Here is a 24,445-nt window from a genome sequence, read left to right as displayed (position 1 = left end):
CGCCCGCGCGTATGACGCGGCGACGTGGCGCTTCCAGAAGCCTCGCGCGCAGATGAACTTCCACGACGTCTGGACGCGCGAGCAGGCGCAGGCCGTCGCCCCTCCGCCTCGTCCTATAAAAGATCAGGACCGTGAGGAACACCGTCGGCGGCAGCGCCGCCTCCTCATCGCCGAGGAGGACGAGCGAGCCATGGCGGAGTGGCGCCGGCGCTACCCGCAGGACGTCGCCGACGAGAACGCCTTTTGGGCGGAGCGGGCGGACAGGCGTCAGCGGAAGGCACTCGCGAAGGCGCAGTGCGATCTCGTTAACGCAGGTGGGGAGTTGTTCTTCGACTCAGACGATCCTCGTTGGGAAGACACGTTGCTCGATACCTCAGACAATACCAACAATGATGATGACCACTCGGAGTAGGTTCTAGTTGCACCGTAGTTTTTATCTAGTTTCATCGTAGATTTTATCTATCTATGCTATGATGAACTATGTACGCATTGTGAAATATCTATGTATCGTTTTTTATCTATTTTAATCTATGCATATGTTTTTTTATATTTAGTTCGGAGTGCATATGTTATTTGTGCTAGAGCACGCGTGCAGTATTTTTGCAGCGCCTGCTAGAACTACTCACGCGCGCTAAAGTTTACAGCGGCCGCTGGAGCCAGTGCTCCGTGCCGCGCAAAAACAGGCGTTCGGCGCACTGCAAATGTTTTTTTAGCGCGCCGCGTGTTGGGCGGCTGTTGGAGATGCTCTTACTATCACAAGCAATGGCTTATCATTGTCTCACGCATTTGGGAGAAGGCCCATAGAAAGACACAAAAACGAGAATTTATGTCCTGCAACATCCTTGGTTGTCTGCGGGAAAAGAAGAAAGACCCAGTGTGACACTCGGTGACCTTTCTTGCTCGATGTTATAAATGATAACTTTTTTTCATCAACTGTCAAGATAGTACAAAAAACATCGGGGGTAAAAATTACATCCAGGTCCGTAGACCATCTAGCGACGACTACAAGTACTGGAGCGAGCCAAAGGCGTGCTGTCGTCATCACCCCTCCTTCTTCGGAACCAAGCAAACCTTGTTGTAGTAGACAGTCGGGAAGTTGTCGTGCTAAGATCCCATAGGACTAGCGCACCAGAACAGCAACCGCCGTCGATGAAGAGAAGCGTAGATCAGAATTATCCAACTTGTAGACACACAAACACAGAGCTCCCTAAGCATGATTGCTGGTTTACCTGGGCCAATAAGGGTCTCTAGTGACTTGCTTCAGAGCAGGTCGACCGCTAAATCCAAGGCGGCCAACACGGTGATGGTAGAGGCACCAGGCCAGGGGGCGGCGCCGGGATGGACCTGATTGCGGCGGCAGGCAAGGCGAGGAGGACGTCATTTTGCAAGCTGTCACAATTTTGATGCATGGTCTTGAGCCCATCTTGCATCCTAAAACTTATAATAGCATGACGTGGTAAATTGACGCTCCCATATAGAGCATTGATTTTTGCAAGAGCAACAAAACTACAGTTTCAGGAACACAAAAATTAGGCATGAAGCAAGTAAAATTTAAGCCACTACCAACGATGATGTTATGAGGAACGGGGAACACCATATTTGTAGATGATGTTTCTGATGAACTTGGCAGAGTTCTCTGCACCAGCCTTCACTATAGGCTTGGCCTCAATCCACTACGAAAAGAAGATGTGTGAAGGCCCCAGCGAGCATAGCCAATCTCATTTGATCCAGCGGTTGACATCAACAATGGGTGTTTTGAACCATATCACTAATGAGACACATGCATGCACCTTATGATAGAAATTGAAGGAGTTGTTCGGACACCTTTGACAAGATAAACAAGTTGTGAAGACATGAGTATTTTTGCTACATTTGTTTTGATGTGCATTTCATATACCTCCTGATATTCTTGGTTGGACAATGGTTATCCTCTCCGTGTAAGGTTTCCCACGAGGCGGACTCTTCAATCTGGAGCAACAAAAGGGTAAAGTCAAAGAAACACTACAGGAAAAGCTTCCTATGCCAAGTGTTAGGTAGTTTGGCGAGTGCATTTTATCGAGCACTCGGCAAACAAGGCCTTTGTCAAGTGCCTAGAGAAAACACTCGATAAAAAAATCACACTCGGCGAAGCATCACCATTGTTGAGTACCATGTAGAAGAGAGTTGGCAAAACGTTGCACTAGGCGCAAATTGAAGCCGACACTTGACAAAGATCAAGCACACGGAAAACACAGTGACACGTGTCCGTAGAAACCATTGTTGATGGCGGAGTGACAGTGTTATCCCCTTGCCAAGTGCTCGACATAGAGCACTTCAGAAAGATTTTATTTTTCTTCAATTTATGTGTTTATTATATTCTATTTATTTCCTTTTCTTTGTTATATGCTTTCTTCTTCCATTTACTTTCCTTTTTTTCTTCCTTTTTTTCTCTTATTTCTTTCTTTCTTTTCTTTTATTTGTTTTACTTCCTTCACTTTTGAAAGCGAAGTGACTGCTGATTCATTCGTTGGCCTTCAGAAACAATTAATGAACATACACCATTATATGTCTTATGTTAAAATTTGGCATTTTCACTGTTCGTTTGCTATATTTGAGTAATTAAGTGCTTTTCTAGGCATCTAATGGATATAATTCAAATTTGGACTACAGATACATGAAATAGTCGCCATAAATGAGTTGAAAAGTCCTACTTGTGTCCTTGAGTCTATTTTCAGACTTGTGCAAGTAACTACTCAGACTCCCATACACAAAGGGGCCAAGACTCGGTCACTGGCATAGAGGGTTATTGTCATTTTAATTCTAGAAAATGAAAACGAAGCCAGAAATCTTAAGACTTGGCATGGTGTTAGGATATGCCCCCTAGAGGCTGCGGTACAAATTTGAGAATCTTCTATAAAAGTTGTCACACATATTGCTTATAAACCGGATCCTCTCCAAGGAAGGAACTATGTTTTGACAAGCAAAGAGGGCAGGTTTGCATGCAAAGTGACTGTTGATTCATCCATTTGCCTTCAAAAAATTTATACACTTAAGATACATCATTACATGTGCCATGTTAAAATTTGGCATTTTCCTTTTGAGAAACGTAGTAGAAAACAAAAACAAAATCCAGCCTACGTATAAAATCAAAGATCACTATGAAGATGCAAAGAGGTTCAGGTTTGATCTTTACCAATAAAAATCAGCGGGGAAGAAATGTTGGTGTAGACCTGATGTAGATTCCCGCTATGATTAAACCTCACAACCGTGAGAATTTTTCTCCCATCCGAGGATCAAAGGAACAGTCCCTCTGTCGGTATCTACGTGTACGAAATCACCGATACAACAGAGCTTTGCCGTCCAGAATGAAGAACTACCGGAGGACTAGATGTATGGTGAGTGACCTTATGAGGGTTGCCCCTCTCTCTCTCTCTCTCTCTCTCTCTCTCCATGTGGTGGTTAAACTAAAGAGGTGTTTGTGGGGGTGTTTGCAGTCCATGTGTCAGGGAAAGACTGTGCTAGGAGGCAGCATGTTGGAATTATGTGTCCTACAACTATATTTAAATTACTTAGAATTGTTAAATATCCGAAATACCCCATTGTGAAATTATACATGTATTTATCCATGGAATTACTTTACATGTTTAGCATGGTATTATTATTTGTCGGAACGTACTTAAGTACTATATGGTTAAGGAAGCTGGTCGATTATTAGTGCAACACAATATACTATGTATATTCATGCAAAAGAAAAAATTATTTATATTGGAAAGACAACTGATAGTTGGAAGGAACTAGCTTGATGGTTAGATTACATCCCTGACTATGATCTACATAATTAATGGTTTAGATTAATTATGACGCACAACTCACATGTGCGTGTCCTGGGACATAACAAATAGTGTTTAATTAAAGGTGGATTATATCGTGTGTTTTTTGAACTTAATTATGGTGTGGTTATTAATCGCATCTGGACATTATTTGGAAACAATTTTGCTTAAACTTGAAAGCTTATCTGCATGCATATCAGGACTCTGGGGTTAGCAGTATAAGTAGGTCTCATCCTCTAGTCTCAAATTGCATTGTGAGCGGCACCACCAATAAGGCAGAGAAATAGAGGGTGGGCCTAAACCCTTAATTATCTAGCACGACATGCAGTGGTCCAGTGTACTCAACGTGAGGAGGAGGAGAAGGGGGGACAAGACGAAGTACATGTGAAAGTCGATTGCAGCCATTTGGAAGCTGAAGCAGAAACGAGAAAGCATGGTGAGCCCTCCCGAGCACATCTAGCGCTGGTTCCACTTCCTTCGAAAAGCATACTCGCCGGTCCCGCGAGGTACTGACCACGTTACGGGCACGTTGTTTCACGCTCACGTGACACCCGTCGGCTCGTGGATGCAGGTTCTGTCTGACCCCCCGCTCCGATGGAACCGAGAGCAGCCATGTGCGGATCCCATCCCAGCTCATTTTTTGTTTTGAACGAGTGCTTGGCATCGTGGTGTGCTCGGTCTTCTGTGTGAAAAATCTCAGCGCGTACGTAGCCGACGTGCAGGCTCCTCGGTTTCATGAGAACAGGCCCAACGTTCAATGCGGCTTCGCCCGACACGCTAAAGTGTGTTCAGCTCAGCATTCTTTCCATCCAACCAGCCGTCTCCGTCCCGTGTCGCGGAGAGCCTAAATGCCAAATATTGCTTTGACATAGGACCACAGTAACTAGCAGCTCCAGCGCGTGCTGCATCACTGCATCTACAACCGAACACCCATACTCCAAACTCCTGGACGGGCTGCCCGGTCAATGCCCGAAAGATTTTTGTCATCCAACCGGGGTCCTCATACCGGCATTCCTCATACCCAGCCTATATATGTGGGGCATGTAAGGACGACAAGACGCGCCTGCCATGTTAGACTGACCGATAGGGCCCACACGGGGATGAAGAGAGACCGCTGGTCTGATGGGCGCCTCCTCCGCTCTAAGTCGTGTGGCGCCGGTCCGGCATGCCACCCGAGGGAGGAGACCAACTATTTAAGCCGGACGGCGGCAGCCGAACCCTATCTGTTCCATTTCCCCTTTCTACTCTCCGCCGGCGCCACTTCCAATCCGCCCGCTACACCATGCCGAGGCGCCGGATTGCCACCTACGCCATGCCCGCTCCGGAGCGTCGTCCGAAGCTGCTGAAGGAGATCCAGACGAGGAGAGCTGCTCGTTTCACTACGGGCCCTCCACTGGATTTGCTTGAGCCGGAGGAGGAGCCGGCTGCGGACACCTTCGAAAAGATAACCAAGTTGTGAAGACATGAGTATTTTTACTATATTTGTTTTGATGTGCATTTCATATACCTTCTGATATTCTTGGTTGGACAATGGTTTCCTAAATTCTAGTTGATTTTCAAGCCACGCCATTTTGTTTATCCTCTCCGTGCAAGGTTTCCCACGAGGCGGAGTCAATCAATCTAGAGCAACTCAAGGGTAGAGTCAAAGAAACACTATAGGAAAAACTTCCTACGCTGAGTGTTAGGTAGTTTGGCGAGTGCATTTTATCGAGCACTCAACAAACATGGCCTTTGTCTGAGTGCCTAGAGAAAACGCTCGACAAAAAAATCATGCTCAGCGAAGCATCACCATTGTTGAGTACCATCTAGAAGAGAGTTGGCAAAAAACTTTGCACTAGGCCCAAATTGAAGCCGACACTTGACAAAGACCAAGCACACGGAAAAGACACTGACACGTGTGTGTAGACACGACACCGTTGTTGATGGCGGAGTGACAGTGTTATCCCCTTGCCAAGTGCTCGACATAGAGCACTCGACAAAGGTTTTATTTTTCTTCTATTTATGTGTTTATTCTGTTTTATTTATTTTCTTTTCTATGTTATATGCTTTCTTCTTCTATTTACTTTTATTTGTTTCTTCCCTTTTCTCTTCTTTCTTTCTTTCTTTTCTTTTATTTGCTTTACTAACTTCTCGTTTGAAAGCGAAGTGACCGCTGATTCATTCGCTGGCCTTGAAAATAATACACTCAACATACACCATTACATGTCTTATGTTAAAATTTAGCATTTTCGAGGAAACAGAAATAGTGTTAAAATACTTGAGTCCTAGTAGTTACTTGCACAAATTATTATACAACAGAAATATCTAGGCATCTAATGGATATAATTCAAATTTGGACTACATGTAAATGAAATAGTCGCCATAAATTGAGAAATCCTACTTGTGTCCTTGAGTCTATTTTTAGGACTTGTGCAAGTAACTACTAGGACTCCCATACACAAAGGGGCCAAGACTCGGTCACTGACATAGAGGTTATTGTCATTTTAATTCTAGAAAATGCAAACAAAGCCATAAACCATAAGACTTGGCATGGTGTTATGCTATGGCCTCTAGAGGTTGCGGTACAAATTTGAGAATCTTTTGTAAAAGTCGTCACACATACTGCTTATAAACCGGATCATCTCCAAGGAAGGAACTATCTTTTGACAAACATGTGAAGTGACTATTGATTCATCCATTGGCCTTAAAAAAGTATACACTTAAGATACACTATTACACGTGCCATGTTAAAATTTGGCATTTTCCTTTTGGAAGAAAACAAAAGCAAAATCCGGCCTACGTATAAAATCAAAGATCACTATGAAGATGCAAAGAGGTTCAGGTTTGATCTTTACCAATAAAAATCAGTGGAGAAGAGATGTTGGTGTAGACTTGATGTAGATTCCCGCAACTATGATTAAACCTCACAACCGTGATAATTTTTCTCCCATTCGAGGATCAAAGGAACGACCCCTCTGCTGGTATCCATACATACGAAATCACAAATCTAGTAGAGTTTTGCCGTCCAGAATGAAGAACTACTGGAGGACTATATGTATGGTGAGTATCCTTATGGCGGAGAGAAGTTTCCAGAGAGAGAGAGAGAGAGAGAGAGAGAGAGAGAGAGAGAGAGAGAGAGAGAGTAGCATCCAAGCACAAAAAGGATGTGTTGAAGGGTTGCCCCCTCCTAGGGCTACCGCCCTATGCTTTGGCCCCCGCGCTATTAGGTGCGCCCACTATATGGGCCCCTTTGGGCATGTGGCTGCCCCCACTTGGGCTAGCCAAGGGGATCAGCCCCATAGGGGCTTCTATTATTTTATGGAAGGTTTGGAGTATCTTAGAATCTTCCTGAACCTTCTGGTGCCTTTTAGGGTTCTCCAGGACCTTCCTCGTTCTTGTTTTATTTTTCGTGTTCTCTCTTCCACATTTTTTTATCTTTTCGGAACTTTCTAGGTGTATTTTGTCTTGTGCTCCCAATACTTTTAGTACTCACATATCGATGACCCATAAGCATGTGACCTCGCAGATCCAGTAATGTGCAGACATGACCCGGAACTCCTTCCAGTCAATAATCAATAACAGGACCTGAACATCGATATTGAGTCCAACACATACACGAATACCATAGATACATTAAATGTTTCTCCAAGTGCGTCCCTAAAAACAGAAACCAGTCTTCAAGGTCCACAAACTCCACTAGGAGGTAGCTGAAACAAGGTTAAGGACATGTTTGCTTTTGAGCAAGAGCGCACCTTGTTGCGCACATAGAGATTCTTTTAGGGTTACACTACACACATAGGAGACCTCCTAATCCACACGCGAGTCGAAGGATACCCTCCAAACATGTATCCTCCTACGTGATCTAGGTTGGCTCATTACGGGAATGGGAAGCCATTTTTTACGTTCCTTTTATCAATTTTATTATACTTTTTTTGTTTTCACTATTTAAGTTTATACAAAATAGAAAAATGTTCCCGAAACCAAAAAATATTTGTGAAATAAAAAAAATCGATTTTCAAAAAATATTGGTGAATTTCAGAAAATGTTCACATAGTTCCAAATTTGTTCATGAATTTTAAGAAATGTTTGCGGGTTTCAAAAAATGTTTACAAATTTCAAAGAAAATGTTGAAATTATATGAAAATGCTCATAAAATAAAAAAGTTCCAAATTCTAAAAATGTTTTCCGATACATAAAATGTTCACGAATTTAAAAAATTAATCCCAAATTTCAAACAATATTCGTGAGCTAAAGAAATTCTTGGATTTTAAAACATGTGCATGAATTCGAAAACTATTTTCATATTTCATAAAAATTTCACAAATTTGAAATTGTTTGCGATTTTGAAAATTTGTGCATGAATTTGAAAAAGATCATGAATTTTAATAAACATTCACCGATTTGACAAAACTTCATGGATTTGAAAAAATGAAAGAAAATAATATAAAAAGAAAAGACAAAAAAATGAAATATGCGCTAATGGGCGGGGACATACAGAGGACAAGCCGTGCGGCATGGGGGGGGGGGGGGGGGTAAGTGGTAGGCCTTTATTCAGGGACCTACTACGTGTGAAATAGGAATCAGCCGCACATAGATGTATCCGTCATTTAATGCATCTTCAGATGAGAAAAGCCCTTTGGGCCGGCGAGAACCAGGTGCCCAGTCTGCCTTGTCAGCCAGATCAAAGGAGGCCTTATTGCCATAAAAAAGGGTAACATGTAGAAAGCAACAATTTCCTCAGCGGCACAGATAGAATTGAGGCCATATGAAGGACACACAGAGATTCCTTTGATGCTGTCTTTAATTATTTTGGTTGGTGGTGATACAGTTTGGAGGCAATAGCATGCCAGGAAGGTTTATACCTAGCAAAGGACTTGACGATATAAAACTTTGTCATTGCTTCAGATTCTAAACAGGTGATCAATGATATCGAAAGAACTAGTGGTGGAGTGTATTGTGCTATCATTAAGGAGATTGAGTAGAGATCTTTAGATATTAATTATATATTTACTTTCGAAGGTAGAGCGGCTAATAGAGATGCTGACAGGTTAGCCCATTTTGCTCATTCTCTTGATTAGGGATGACACGTCTAATATGTCGAACCCCATGATCCAATATGTATTCCACAACACGTGGATTTTGATCAATAAAGCTTGGTCTTCATCGTCGTCGTCGTCATCAAACTGATTTTGCCGTGCTGCTTTTGTGTTGGAATATCCAAGCGGTGGAAGCGATGAATCATGTTTCACAGCTTTCGATTGATACTTATTCCATGGTAAACAACAACGACGGCCACCTTTTGGGCCTCGCTCGATCTCCGGCGTCTGCACTCCACTGCCAAACGCAGCGCCACTCCATCCGGCGATCTAGCGCACGCCGACGCAGCAGGGCGGCCGGCGAGCAAAGGGGGTTCGAAAGGGACGGAGCCCCGAACGGACGGCTGCGACCGCGATCCTGTGGGACAAATTCATCTGGAAGCTACCGCACCCAGGGACCGCACCACACGCGCGCCGGTGTCCTGAGGCAAGGCCACCTGGTTTTTGTTTGTGACGGAGACGTGCCACCGGTGACAGGTCTCGGTAGGCCATCCCGGCCCGGTCGTGATGATTGTGGTGCAACCTGTCTCTACCTAGGCTGAGATGTGTCCATGGATCGCAGATGTAAATACGGAGTGCGTTCACTCGCACCACATCGCATTGATCTTTGCATTTTGTTCGTACGTGAACTCTAAGGATCACGGTAAGCTTCGCAGCAGGTGGCGGGGGTTCAAGCGATCGCGATGCATGGCGGATAGAGATAGTAGAAGCGAGCGGTCGGAGACCGTGGTGAATATATGGTGATCCATAGGGTGTGTATACACACTCATAGACAAAAAGTTTCCCTCCATACGAATTTGTCAGCGACTCCCTTTTTCACCGTTGCACGAATCTCGGTGCAAGGCCGCTGCTACGTCAGATTTGGAACTAGGTCGATGTACGACAAAAGGCAGCAAACGTTTCACTTTTTCAAAACAATCCTCACCACCGCACTGGCTAGCCCCCCACCCACCCACATGGAGACCTGGGTTTGAATCCCAGAGGCCTCCTAGTTTTGCTTTCTTTTAGGTACATGGCATTCTTTCTATAAAGGATTCCTTTTGCAGGAGATTTAAGTTAACATGTCAGTTTATATTTTTTTTGAAGTATGCCACATGGCATTTTCATATTAGGAGATGCCATTTTTATTTTTAAGAGATGGCATTTTTATGTTAAGAGATGGCATTTTTATGTTAAAGAGATGATATTTTGTATTAAGAGATCACATTTTTTTATTAAAGAGATGACGTTTTCATATTATGATTTGACATTTTTTATTTCTTAAGAGATGACATTTTTTTATTAAGAGATGGAATTTCAAATTATTAAGGGATGGCATTTTTATATTAAGAGAGCATTTTTTATTTACTAAGAGGTGGCATTTTTTAATTAAGAGATGACATTTTGAATTATTAAGAGATGACATATTTATATTAAGTGATGACATGTTTTATTTAAAGAGATGACATTTTTTATTTTAAAGAGATGCCTTCTGTAAGGTACATGACATTTTTTCTATGTTTTTACTAGAAAAATACGTTTTTTGTCCATGATATTTGAAATAAAAATAAAACATTAAACTAGGCCATGGGTCAATGGAGGTTTGCCCTGGCCCCTCCCCTGGCGAATGGTCCGATTCGTTCGCTGGGAGTAGCTCGTCCCAGCAATAAATTTGGTCGCTAGAGCCTCCCTCCCTTGTGATCGATCGCCAAATATTGGCGTCCTTTTCTTTAGACTGCAACGTAATGACGACAATTTGGTTGCACGCGTCCACAAGTTCTATTGTTTATCTGTTGCCTCTTTGCTGGCTGAGGTTTTGTCTTTTTTTTTGTGGGGTTGAGGTTTTGTCTTAAAAGAGATAAAATGAAAGATTTATTCCTTTTTGATTTAACGGGTGTACATACAAGGATTCGGAGGATCAAAACCTCTACAAAAAACTCTGCGGATCGCTGGATGAAGGTGGCGAGTCTGGGCACAGTGGTCGCTATATGAGTACTGGTGAGCTGTAGTGGAGTGTTGATCTCTTTGTTCGAAACTACTGGGCGGACGACGAGTGTCAGCCGAACTATGCACGATGTAGGATTGAAAGGCCCTGTCAACTTTTACCTGACACATGGACGGCTTGATGTGTACCGTCGTCTGCAAATCGTCCAACATATGTCGTCTGTAGCAGTACTCCTTTTTTTTGACGGGTAGTAGGGTGTTGAGGGAGAGTATTAATGTTTGTTGTAGCCTTTACATGTGTTGGAGAGTTTGCGTTGTTTGTTCTATGTGATTGATGCTATTTGGAGAGCGACGCACGGTTGTAATTGGATGCTCATAAAACCAAGGCACCAAGAGAAGCTTTCTAAGATCAAGATTATTGACCCAAAGACACAATGAACACTTTGACAAGTCCAACTCAAGGGAACTCATGTTGAGGGAATAACCAAAATTACACCAGGGGTCTCGTCAAAATCCTACATGGCACTGCACATGGATGGTCAGTGAAACAGTCAACACAAGTCATGTAAGGAGGTCAACAAAAGTTTAAATAAGTCATTATGGTCAACAAATCAAAGGAAGAAGGTCGTATGAAAGAATAAGTCAAAGGTAAGTCAAATGAGTAAAGAAGCACAATCAAAAGCAAGAAAGCATCATATGATGAAGAGAATCTCCCTTGGTGGGCCACAATCCCCCTCCTAGACCAACTAGGGGCTCATGGACCCAAGGAACAAGATTATGTAGTTCTACCCTGTCACCTCCTCTTCTCAAGGGTAGTCTTGGTCATTTATCAAGGACCTCTAGGTCGCATAAGCCCCCCTCCCCGGGGCATGTAAATCTTTCAATCCCTGACTTGAATAAACTCAAGAGGAGGGTCACTCTCAGCTCAAGCACAACCAGAGGCTGGGAATCAGAGTCCGGGGGGCCTAGTAAGGCTCAGACTAGTCGGAAGTCATGGGACTTAGGAAGTGGCAATACGATAAGTATTTCGTGCAGTGAATACCACTCTCGGCAACCCTTCCTCATACGACGTAGGTCACGCTCCCACAAAGCGACTAAACCTATTTAATAGACATCATTATGTCACTTTGTGGGTGTACAGCGACTTTCGCTATAAGGTTGTCGTGCGTGCCATCGCCTACTCACTACTAACCACATTGCTAACTGTACCCCTTGTCTTGCACAACAACATTTGTATTTTTCAAACAAGATCGATCGAGCTGCTCAAGATGCAAGATTTTCACCACTGAGTGTTTTGGTGCGTACGTATGGTTTGGTCGAATTATCCAATAGGAACAAAAGGAAAAGAATGAATGGATACATGTGTTCATTGTTTTAAAGATGTCTGATATAGTTGGGGTATAAAGAGCAAGTCTTATGGATGATATTTTAGGTAACAGTCTGCATTTATAATATGGCGTGTATTAGTATTATTGGTCATGTAGCCTTTTAGTGAAATTAATGGTGATGATGACATTGTTTATTCATTTTTTTGGTGACTACATGTAATAGTTTTGACCTGAAAAGCTATACCTGGTGTTAAAGATATTTACTAGAACTAATAAATGCTTACGTGCAATGCACATTGATATTAGGCAGTATATTAGTTGCATGAAGATATTAGGTAAGATAGTATTTGCATGTTAATTATGTACAATATTGATGGTGATATTTGGTATGATATTTATTGCATGCTATACATGTTGAGTGCTCATCATTGGAGTAATCCATGTCGTTGGATTGATCTGATTTAATGGCCAAGACTAGTTGGATCTTCGCCTTAGTGTCTTTTTATATTGTATATAGATATATGGATATAGATATAGATGTGATAAATGCTTATCTATCAAATTATCACCATAAATGCATCAGACTAGAATTAGGGCCAGTTCTTTTGGTGGCTTCTAGAATAAGCTGCAATAAGCTGCCCCCTACCTAGCTTATTCTAGAAGCCCAACCAAATTTATCTTTTTAGAAGCCTAGTAGTTAAGACTTGACTAATAGGCTTATAAAAAGAAAATTTTGTTTGGGCTTCTAGAATAAGCTGGGTAGGGGGCAGCTTATTCTGGAAGCCCAAAAAAGCTAGCAAAAGAACTGGCCCTTATGCCCATAACATTAGATGTAATTTTTTGTATTTCAATATGCGACACATATGTGATCACCGCTAGCATCTCGACAACCATATATACACACTGTATAGTTCATGCAAGTGCAAAGGATTAATCCATGGAGCATGCGAGTTTTTTTTGCCTTTTTTTGATATTTGGTTTAAATACCTTTTTATTTGAAATGACTGAGAGATGAAAACTAATGTGTCTTTTGTTACAAAATACAGCTTTAAATTTAATAAACAACAATTTATTATGATAGACAAACATTTTAACTGTATAACAATCACATTGTAATTAATATTTAGCAAATTTTCATGTATTTAATATGGCAACCAAATATCACAAAGATATAGTACTTTGAGTAATTGAGTTATAAATAAGTAAAAACATTTAGTATCAATAATACATTTCTATCATCGATGGAGTTAAAAACAGGAACCTTGGGACTTGGCTGAGGTGATGAATAGGATAATAGTTGCATGTACAAGTGACCCACCTGATTTAAGGAGGGTTACCACTTATGTGTATCCAAAACTTCTCTTCAAACCATATACCAAGCAGTTTCTCCAAAGATACCAAACCTTTAGGTGGTGGAATCCACAAGTTGCTTCATATGCTCACTATGCTCACAATGGGGCTAGGAGTCCAAATGAGATATATGGTTGGTGAAGAAAAATGGGCCCGTCATTATTTCCGTGAGACTGATATCCAGGCAATACATTTTGACGATTTTGAAGAGGTGTGTTGGCAAATTGCTGATGGCAATGCCATCGTTCCTCCACTCACCATTGATCCCACATACATGCAATTGAAATATTTTTAGTTTTATGCGGTTGTTCCTGCTTTCAATATTCATGAACGTAGAGTCGGAATATGGGTACAACTGGTCATGTGGTCTTGCTCATTTGAGCCGTATTCGAAGATGGACGAAGGGCATATGTTGACCTTGATGCAACCGGTAAAGCACATCGCAAACAGGTAGGAAGTGACGAAGGATGGTTTTCGTTTTTCAAAGAGAACAAGAAGTGTGAAGTCAGAGGTTTTGGAAAAAAACGTTGCCGAGTGTGATTTCACCACAAATTTCTACAAGGTTTCAAGAATGGATGATTATGGACTCAAACCTAAACCATGTGATACTTATGACAGTGAGGATCCACATCTTATGGAGGAGCACAAGGAAACGATGGATTTCAAGTTGTTTCCCGAAACTGAAGGTGACTACGACATCGATTATTATAACAGGATGATGATCTATCATGGGAAGTACTCCAAGCGACGTCTGCGGCTGTTTGTTTGGTATTGAGCATGGCTTTCTTTTGAGGTGCTAGTGGTGGTAAGATGTTTGGTGGGATGTGACCAACTTGTGACCCCTATATTTTATGCTATGTAAAATGTTTTATGCTGAACTATGAAATGCAACCAAATGCATGATGCTAAAAAATAAAAGCTAAAACAATTTAGTATCACAAACATAGTTGTAGCACATTGGTGGCGTGCCTACTTACTGCACCTTGAGGTTGTGGGTTTGATGTTGGGGTCTGGACAATTATTTCGCTAAAGGAAATTAAACATCAAAATTAAGATTTCCCATTTTTTATAATTTCTTAAAATCTCCTAAAAATAAAGATACAAAATCTTAAACCCTGCTTACAACACCTGAGGTAGACAAGAGATTGTCTCCCTTGGGTCTATTAAAAAATTTCACTATCCGTTCGATCAAAAAATGGCACAAAGAAGGAGATTAGCAACACAACATCGAGCAACCAGAAATAGACCTCCCTCGGTCCTCATCCTCGATTATCTTGTCGGCGTCTTTGCAGAATCAAGAGAACATTTGCTGAGGAGTGAACCTTGTAAGAAACTTCATGACACCGAAAACCGGCGATTGACATTGTTGATTTGGTGTGAGTATTTAAAGATGACTTTCACCATTCCGTTATTTTCAAGTTGGATATAGATAGACTCATATATATGAACTATTGAAGGAGAATACAAGCCTAAATCTGGCCATTTTGATGCCAGAAAGTAACTAAATCATTTATATGTTATTACTCCGCATCGTATATATTTTAATTTAATTACATTGAATTTTTTAATTAATCATATGAATTGATATGTATTTATGGATAAAGGACATTTTCATGCAATCGATATATCAAGATGATACAACTGCATTGAGCGAATGCATGACCTATGCATAACATGATGCACACAACCAACACATCCAACAAAATCAAAAGGAACTAAACATTTCACGGAGAATTAAAAAAGCGAGCCACACCCTATCTGATTATTATATTGCCATCCATGATGTGAGAAAACCTCCCTAGTAGTATGCTCCAGTCGGACAGACGCCATCATAAAAAAGTTCCCTGCCATTCGGCCACTGCATGATAACCAAGTATGGAGTCATCTAAGTGGTAGTTTGAGATTTTGTATTTTTTTATTACTGACATGGACATCATTGTGGGCAATCCCCTCATATAAGGACTTGACAGAAAACATGCAGTTTCTGGGGCAAATTTCGTCTAAAACTCGCCTGGTTCGTTTGACGGGTAAGCTTCGAATGTGTGAGAAATTCATTCCACGCTACAAGACAAGGCCCTTGTTGGTCTATATAGAAAGACAACAGTTTGGTCTTCCAACTGTAAATGTGTTTCTCTAGTCTCTATTCTACATATTTTCACTCAGCGATAGTTAGACGCCTGCAGTGAATTGGAATGCCCAGGTATGTTGTTTGAAACAAGATACTCGGGCGCAAAAATAAAAGTTTGAAACAAAATACTGAAGGAGTACGTTTTGATGCCCTACTTTCTGAAAAGGACCAAAGTGGATTCTCAGACAATGACTTGGTGTTGTTTCTTTTTCCGCATCACAAAAATAGGCGTCTGGACATCTTAAGATCTTGTATGTGTCTCAATAGCGGAGCTTTAATATCGGGCACGGAGAGAATTGAGGCCCTGCCTGCAGAGGACACGCCGGTTCCCTTGCATTATTGTGGTTGGCGATACAGTGTGTCGTCGTCGTCGTAAACTAATTTGCCGTGCTGCTTTCGTGTTGGAACATCCCAAGTGGCAGAAGAGGGACGATGATGCCTCACAACTTTTCTAGTTTTGGCCGATAGTTATCCCACGGCAGGATCGGTCTCCACGGTAAGCAAAACAACAGCGGCCATCATCTTTTGACCTCGATGGATCTCCAGCGTTCAGGGCATTCCTGACGAAGACGCAGGCACCAGCACCACTCCCACTCCATGTGGCGGCCCAGCGCACGCCGCGCCAGCGAGCCGAAAGGGACGGGGAGCCCTGTACAGCGACCTCCGTCGCGACGACATGAGCGAAATCGAAATCACGCGTGCCTGCGTCCCGAGGCAAGCCCCCCTGTTCCGTGACGGAGACATGACACCGGCCGGCCTCGGTGCACAATCCCAGCTCCCAAGTCGTGGTCGATGGTTGCGCGGCGCGTTGCGATGTGAACTTTGCAGCAGGCGGATAGATGGAACTTCCATCATGGAAGCAGCGCGGTCGGCCCGTTGTGAATGGTGGGTGATCGAGCTCCTCTTTATTCGGTGGTGGAGATCGATGGATGAAGTTAAACAGGAGGGAGGGAGGATGTGGACTGTGGTCTTGACGACGACTTGGCTCGATCGGTTCTTGAGTCGCCGCCTCGCCGGATAGTTGAGGTGGTTGCCTTCATCTTCGAGACTGCTTTGTAATGACCAACTGTGTGACTTCTCTCTCTCTCTCAAAAAAAAAACAAGGTAGGTCTCTTTCCATTTGATTTAAGGGGTTTTCTTAGAAAAAGAAAAAATTGGAGGACCAAAACCTTCATGGAATTTATCTACAGGAATTGCTTGATTTATAGGATTCGATCTATTGGGAAAAAATGTTGTAGGTATTTCTGTGCCACTTGTGTGTGGGGTGGTGTGCGCATGTGCATGTCATACTCGGTGTTTCTCAAAAGAGAAAACAAAATTGGTGTATTTTTGTTTTGAAGAGAAGACCTTGCTTGATGCAGTAAGCTCACATGGTCGGCCGGGGACACCAGTAGTGAGTAGAGTACAGATCTCAAGTTTACTAGTATTGGAGCAAGAGCAACTCTAGTAGAGTCACTATATTCGCATCCTCGATCACACGTATTGGAGTGTGTTTCATAATACTATATAGGCTGCCGAGGTGATGCATAAATGCAAAATCTACATAAATCAACTTTTAAAAGAATCCATGCATGTGAGACCCGCTTGTCATTGGCTATAAGACTTGTTGCTTCCTCATCTTAACAACGAACGTTGTTTCTGATGGATCAACATTGAATCATGTTGGGATCTACGGTAAGGTGCGTCGATTGCAAAATAAAATTTTCCTACGCGCAGAATAACCAAGAACATGCTACGGGAGATGGATCACAGATCGTTACCACTAGATGCGCAGTGCCATGCAGTGGAAGAAGAGTTGAGGCAGCGCGTCCGCGTGGTTCGTCTCATCCTCGTCCGATCTCCCCTAAACATCCGGTCGTCGGATCCCGCGTACTGGTTCGCCGGAACAGCGCAAGTGCACCGCCTCTAAGGGTATCCGTGCGTGCAGGAGGAACCCCGTGCGGCGGACTGCTAGGTCCGATCACACAGTCGGCGGCGAGTGAAGGTGGCTATTCACAACACATGCAAAATCTAGTGACAGCGCCGAAGCGATCAACCACATGAGTGTGCCGCGCCCCTACTATATATAATTATATATGCATCCATCGCGGACTCAACACTCGGGCCTCGCACGGATCCTAAAGCCCAAAGTATGTTCGGCCTGGATCCGAGTCCGAGTAGGATCACTTCTGACTCGTGGAGTCGGATCGGGCCTCACATGTTTCTTTGCTTAAGCGTGCGACCCTTTAGATTCAAGTCAGCTTGGTTGCAGGTCGGATCACCTCCGGCCTGCTCGGCTGGTAGCGGCCTCTAGCAAGGCATGCCGACCACCAAGTAGACAATGAAGCCATTTGGCGAACCTGTACATCACACTTCTATTCCTTTTGCCACACGATATATGTTGTCGGGCTCAAGGTGAGTCTGTCATCTTTGTACTAGGCCGACCTCTTTCCCGTTTCAATGATGTCGACCGCAAACCGGATTAGCTCATAATCCTTGTCGCATGGCCATGCTTATCTTGGTCGGATCACACGAGGGACCCAGAGTATATCTCTCCTGATCGGAGGGGCAAATCCCATTTTGCTCAACCATGTCTCGCAGCATGGGTCTGGACAGGCCCGAAACCTGCGTTTGTAACTACCCAGTCACAGAGTAGCGTTTGGTCGGCTCAAAGCAGGCCTGTCACCATCCCGAGTACATGCGTCAGCTCAGGTCTTAGGACATAGAATGTATGTTGTACTAGAGATTCACAGATGACATATCGTTGTGTCTCATAGTCGGGTCTATCCGACTCGGACCTTATCTCGGCTCGGATCCGACTACATCAAATCCGATCATATCCTTCCGAGTCCATATTATCCGGTTAGCATCCAATGCTCCATGGCTAGTGAGACCGAGCCATCCACCGTGTCATATGCTAGTCTAGTCAGCTGCGCGTCCACACAGCCCTTTCGACTAGGGACCTTTTAGGACAGTCATCACACAATGCATATTGCATAGTCCCACAAACAAGCCACGTACTTGCTGATACACATCATTGATAATATGCAAGGACTATCTTTATTCATAAACACGTAGGGAATATCATCATACATAATTGCCTCTAGGGCATATCTCCAACAAATCCAACAACGATGACAAAGATTTGAACAACCATTTAAACTACTATTCTTTTCTATAATTTCGCCTGTGGGTTCTTCCTCCATTTGGAAGTTACCTCACTGGTGGAGAGGCTTCGGCTGTGGCGACTTTCACGGCCACCCGGTCGACGAACACATATGCGGTCATATTTTTGAAGCCAAGCGTGAGGGGAACGTCCATTTCTGCCAAGGTGGCTGCTAACATTCAGACAAAGTAGCGGAGAGCGGCGGGGAGGCCCCCAAACCGAGGGCTGATTCAACCTTATGGATGTGTCCTCCTCGACCCACTGGGAGTAGTTACACGCCCACTCACAAAACTCTCTCTTGATGTGGTCCTCTTCAGTCTCGCTAGGGAAAAGTCCATGAAGAGGGTGCAACTGCCATGATATTGTAGATGGGGATGAGTGTGAAAACGTCGTGGAAGGGGAATGTAGAGGGGCAGATCGGTGTTGGCAAAGAGGGCAGATGGTTGAGTGGCGTCGTCGACTGGAGTGGTCCGTTTTATATACCGTCGAATGGGTGTGCTTCGACGGGAAACAAAGCCATATTTGGCACGCATGGGGGTGGAAAACGAGTGCGAAACACGGTGGTGGCCATTTATTGGTGCTCTTCCTGATGGGAAAATGGTCACATCATTAGTAAGGGTGGAAGCGACAGTCATACGAAAGCACCATTAACCGGGCTCCGGACGGGAGGAAGAGGCTGGGCTGAAACTTCCCCCTACGCTAGAGGTTACTTTCGGAGGCCGTTCCATATCAACAAACCTAGCCTCCAAATATGGAGGCTAGCGGGCTCAATTTGGAGTGGCCTCCATATATTATGCAAGCTGGGGGGCGTATGGGCGACTGTCGGAGTGTATACTCAAGACGTTAGGGATTGACGATACCCTATATTTGTGTGTTCGGCCAAGTGATAAAACGCTTTGTTTTCTTCGAGTAAGCTGTAAGAGAGACACAAAGATTTCTATAAGTTCAGACTGCTGGCGATAGCGTAACACCCTACTCTTGTTCTTGGTTGGCTTGATATGTATATGAGATGCAATAAAAATTTTGGAGGACTAAGTACGGTGATCATGGTGGCTAAATGGGGTGCTCGGGGTACATACTAATGTTGCCCGAGCACCGGTTCTTCTTCCTATCTCCTCTAACTAGTGCTCTTGGATCTCGTGTTGCTTGTGATGTGTTGTGTTGTGGCTTTCTTGTTCGATCCTCTAGAAATGGCCATGACCCTCCCCTTATATAGGCCCGGGAGTACCACATTGGCACACCTGTACGTCTGGACATTACAAAGAATGGTGGGCGCCTGCCTTGCATAGTCTCCTTTGTCTTCGGTTTTGCAGGGATAACCTGGTGTTGTAGTCGTTAGGTACTCAAGTGCACCCGACAGTCTATCATGTCATGTGGGTCCCATCTGTCATTGTCAACCCTGATATGACTCAAGGCGTCATTGTCTTTTAGTCAAAAAGGAGCTTTGCACCGTCGCTTTCACCTAACCGATAAGGTACTTTATTATCCCAAGACGCCAGCACCGCCTGTAAACGTAATGATGAAGGTCTGTGATACGCAGACCAGTGGTAGGTTGTGCACCATAGCCTGTACCCGCATTAAATGCACGGTCGGGGGTGTGGCACACCCATGGCTGTGGGATCCGTCCGCGTACACGACACATGGTGCCGGTGCTCAGGACACCGATCACTCACTTTAGACATCACTACTGACGTTTTTGGACTCAATTTAACTGGGGTGGGATTTACTTAGGGCAAGTCTTCACAAGGATCTGCACGCCATCATGTGTAGGCACTGGAATAATATCCTTCTCGATGTTGTATTATTCTTGAGGGGAATTAAATTCCGATGTGCCTTTATCGTATATGGACATGGCATTTGGGCTGGCCCTGCCGGTTCGGGGTATACCCTGGTTTTTATTATGCCGGCAGGGACTCTGCTAGACCGCCCATTTTGAATTGAGATCGTCAATGATCGTCATACGGCAGTTATTATGTCTATCGACGCGATGTGACGACTGTTATAATTTGCTTTTACAACTTAGAACCATGATAACAACCAAAAGATATTACTCAAAAGAAAAACATAAATGCTCACGCAAGCGTTGCATCTCAAACCATGGTGTTATTATGGCTATCGGCGAGATATGACGATTGTACTATATAATTTCTTTTTGAACTATCAAAGATATTACTCGAAAGAAAAACATAAATGCTCACCCAAGCGTTGCTCCTATGGTAGACCACGCACCATAGCGTGTACCCACGTTAAATGCGTGGTCGGGGATGTGGCGCACACGTGGCCGTGGGACCTATCCGCATGTGCGACACGTGTGTTTGCCGGTGCGTGCCGGGGCTCGAGGCGCCGAGCACCTGCTCTAGACGTCACTGTTGGCGTTTTCGGACTCGGTTTAACCGGAGTGGGTTTTACTTAGGGTAAGTCCTCACAAGGATCTGCATGCCTCCTTCTGGATGTTGTAGTATTCCTAGGGGAAGGGGAATGAAATCACGATTTGCCTTTTTTCGTATACTAACTTGGTTTTTGGGATGACGCATCCGTGTAAGCTCGGCGTATACTCTGAAGTTTTTTTTCCTTCCGACAACAACTCTGTTACCCATTTTGACCGTGATCGTCACACGGTGGTTATTATTGCTATCGATGCAATACGACGACTCTACTATAACTGCTTTTACAACTTGCAACCATGATCACAACCAAAAGATATTACTCGAAAGGAAAACATAAGTGCTCACGCAAGCGAACCATGGCTCGGGCATTCAAGTTCACCAGAGATGATCCTATTCCCCGACGAAAACGGAAAAGAAAAAAAAAAGACCCGACATTTTTTTGTTTTTTGCAGAAACAACCATACATAATCCAGATGGATATGACATTGTAATCTTACTACGTTCTATTCTATCTGTGCCACGTCATTTTCTCGGATTATTATGGAAATCAAGATTACCCTCAACAAAATCTGGCAACTGCAGTTTGATTGAATGGAAACAAGAATGAAAAGATTGCGTTGCCAAGCCAAGAGCAAGGGACACAAAGGAAGTATGGAATGCAAATCAAGACAAACCAAAAAAAGAAGAGAAGAGAAGGGGCATAGCCAGTAGGTAGTCTCCATCACTTTGACTTTGGGAGCAGCCGCGACCACGTCGGTAGCATAAAGCTTCCGCCCGTAGCACAATAGCGCACGGCTGGCTCGGCTGAGTGGGACAGGGAAGAGGGGGCGGAGGCGGAGGCTGGGCGGCAGAGGCGGCGCCGTCACTCTCTGTTCTTCCACTGATCTCCGGCGGAAGCGGCGGGCAAGGTACAGATATTCCTCGATCTCCATCAGTTTCCGCCCGAGAATCGTTGGGTGAATTTCGAGCTCTTGATCCGGGGCAATCGCCTCTCTTTCCATCCCTTTCCTCCCCTTCTCCGCCCAGCCCAAGATTGCCCGGATATTCTTTGGATTCTGCCTCCTTTTCCCCTTTTTGTTCTTGGAGCGGCATGGCTAGCATGCCATCAGTTCAGAACTGAGCCGGGAAATATATTCTATGCGATGCTAAAGGGGTCGAGATTGATAAAATAGTGCTTATTCGGCGCTAATAAGAATATCAAGATTGGATTTTACTCTTCTTCTTTGGAAATTCAACCTCTTTTAGGTATTAGAAAAGTCCTGACTGCTATGTTTAGGAGTACAACTTAGCTGTATTTATTTGGAGAGTATGATTTTGTACTTCCTCCAGAGCACCAGTAATTGCTGAAATTTGGTTCTTAGTCAGTCTAGGAATGGAAAGAGGAATAATACACGGCAATCATCAGCTTCTAATGCAACTCCGAATCCTAATCCTGAATGCTCCTTCAGTTAAGATGGTAGTCAGAACAGGGTTTTTATCTGCAGTGTTGCATTGATTGATTGATTGATTGATTACAGTGTTCATTAGCTGCAAATTGCTGCAGGGGAGCGTCAAGGTTCAGCAATGGCAGCTCCGAATACCTACGCTGTCCATCTCTCCTCGGAGACCCACAAGATCGAGGCCTGGTGCGAATCGGACGAGGCTTTGGCTAAGCAATTGCAAGAGGAGGAGGATTCGCTCGCTACAAGGGAATTTGCCGGTAATAATATAGTGCCACTGCTCCCTATCTCCGAGCATCTTTTGCGTTGTTTGAGGTGGATTCATTAGCTGTAATCAACTAATGCTCACGCGTGCTACATGTCCATGGTTCATTGTTTTTAGGCAGCGTGTCCTTGGAACCATCATCACCAGCTGTTGAGTATAGGCCTGCCAATAATGCAGCTCAGGTTTGTTGCTTCCTTTTGTTGGCTCATTGGGATCATCAGCACATTCCTTGGAAAGGGATTCCAAATGTGTGCACTGAAATTTGGAGGGGGTCCCAGAATCATAAGTTGATGGCAATCTGTATATGCAGGTGGCGACCGAAGATAATGTCGACCCGGATAATATGTCATATGAGGTATGTTGTTTTGCTTTTGCGGAATAAACGTTCTTTGACGGTTTTGGGAGAACAAACAATTTTCTGAACACATATTGTCAATGTGGTTCACTTATACTACTTGCTCCCATACAAAAGGTTTAAGGTTGTGTTATACTGCATTTTCCCCATGGTTTTGACATTAGAAACAATTGCACATAAAGAGGCACACTTTGATTTTTGAAATCTTGTAGCACATGAAAATCTCATTTTTGAGCAACTTTTGACTATTATTTTGGTGTTCTGTAGCAACTACAAGCAATCGGTGAAGAAGTAGGAACTCAATCCAGAGGATTATCAGATGATCTGATAAGCTACCTGGAGCCTTTTAGGAACAAATGTAACTTCTTCTCCTGCAAAAAGAATACCGATGAGTACGTGACAGTTAGTTTTATTCTGAATCGATCATCATTTTGTAACCCTAGGATGAACATATTATCGTGTGATACCCCCATGCAGATGTGTGATCTGCAAATCGAACTATAAAAGCCTACAGAAGTTGATAAGATTGCCCTGCAGCCATTGTTACCATGCAGGTTGCATAACTCGCTGGCTTAAGATTAACAAGGTAAAACTCAGTTTTGTTTTTTTCTTCTCTAAATATTATTCGATTTTATTTTGATATACTACAATTCAAATGTAAGTTTTTTGTCCTCTATGAATAGATGCTGTATGTTAATATTAACCTGCTATGTCGCTCGACAAAAGCAGACATTATCTGGACTCCATATCAAAATTCTTTGTTGTCTGATATCTTGGTGTACAATCCTCTGTTGTTTGATATTCAGAGGATTATCTGATTCTTTTTCTGATATGCACCTTTATTTTCATTCAGGCATGCCCAGTCTGCAATGAGGAGGTATTCGGTTAACTTGCGATGGTTGTGGATGTTTTGGCCTCGTCGCCTCATCATGATAATGGACAATCTTGCTCTCCTATAGCCTATTATACTATAAAATACTCGATGGTCTACCGTGCTTTAAGAAAATTGTATTTTGGATCATGCCATGTTTTATGTCCCCCAACTTAGTTTTGTCATTAAGGTAATGATAAATATGTGCGGGCAGTGGGTTATATGGTTTGCAATTTTCCGAGAAAGCAACCAAGCAGGAGCAGTTAAGTAGATGATGTGGTTTGCTATGTATTGCACCCTCTTTACACCAGCCCACTGTGTAAAGTCTGAAGCAAGATTGTAAATGTTATATAGGATGTGTCTCTTTTTA

General features: G+C 43.5%; 1 protein-coding gene across 2 annotated transcripts; it reads left to right on the top strand.

Annotated features, from left to right (window-relative positions):
• Nucleotides 1-21,851: 21,851 nt before the first annotated feature.
• On the top strand, nt 21,852-24,445 carry LOC123125218 (E3 ubiquitin-protein ligase BIG BROTHER). 2 transcript variants are annotated; one of them, XM_044545746.1, is made up of 7 exons: nt 21,852-22,053; nt 22,689-22,844; nt 22,967-23,031; nt 23,160-23,204; nt 23,472-23,596; nt 23,682-23,790; nt 24,058-24,445. In XM_044545746.1, the coding sequence occupies exons 2-7, from the start codon at nt 22,709-22,711 to the stop codon at nt 24,091-24,093; spliced, it is 516 nt and encodes a 171-aa protein (XP_044401681.1). In that variant the 5' UTR covers nt 21,852-22,053; nt 22,689-22,708; the 3' UTR covers nt 24,094-24,445. The 2 variants fall into 2 exon arrangements, with proteins under 2 accessions (XP_044401681.1, XP_044401682.1); XM_044545747.1 differs by having other exon boundaries at nt 21,899-22,053; nt 22,673-22,844.

This window comes from Triticum aestivum, chromosome 5D, assembly GCF_018294505.1.
Source record: "Triticum aestivum cultivar Chinese Spring chromosome 5D, IWGSC CS RefSeq v2.1, whole genome shotgun sequence".
NCBI classification, from domain to species: Eukaryota; Viridiplantae; Streptophyta; class Magnoliopsida; order Poales; family Poaceae; genus Triticum; species Triticum aestivum.
Note: the sequence above shows the minus strand (reverse complement) of the source record. Positions and strands in the feature narration are given on the sequence as shown.

Bases quoted from the DNA above. Each gene is read 5' to 3' on its own strand.
- LOC123125218 (XM_044545746.1), top strand. From the start codon at position 22,709: ATGGCAGCTCCGAATACCTACGCTGTCCATCTCTCCTCGGAGACCCAC. The intron at 23,597-23,681 runs GTACGTGACAGT...ACCCCCATGCAG, and splicing joins TGCAAAAAGAATACCGATGA to ATGTGTGATCTGCAAATCGA. The intron at 23,791-24,057 runs GTAAAACTCAGT...ATTTTCATTCAG, and splicing joins GCTGGCTTAAGATTAACAAG to GCATGCCCAGTCTGCAATGA.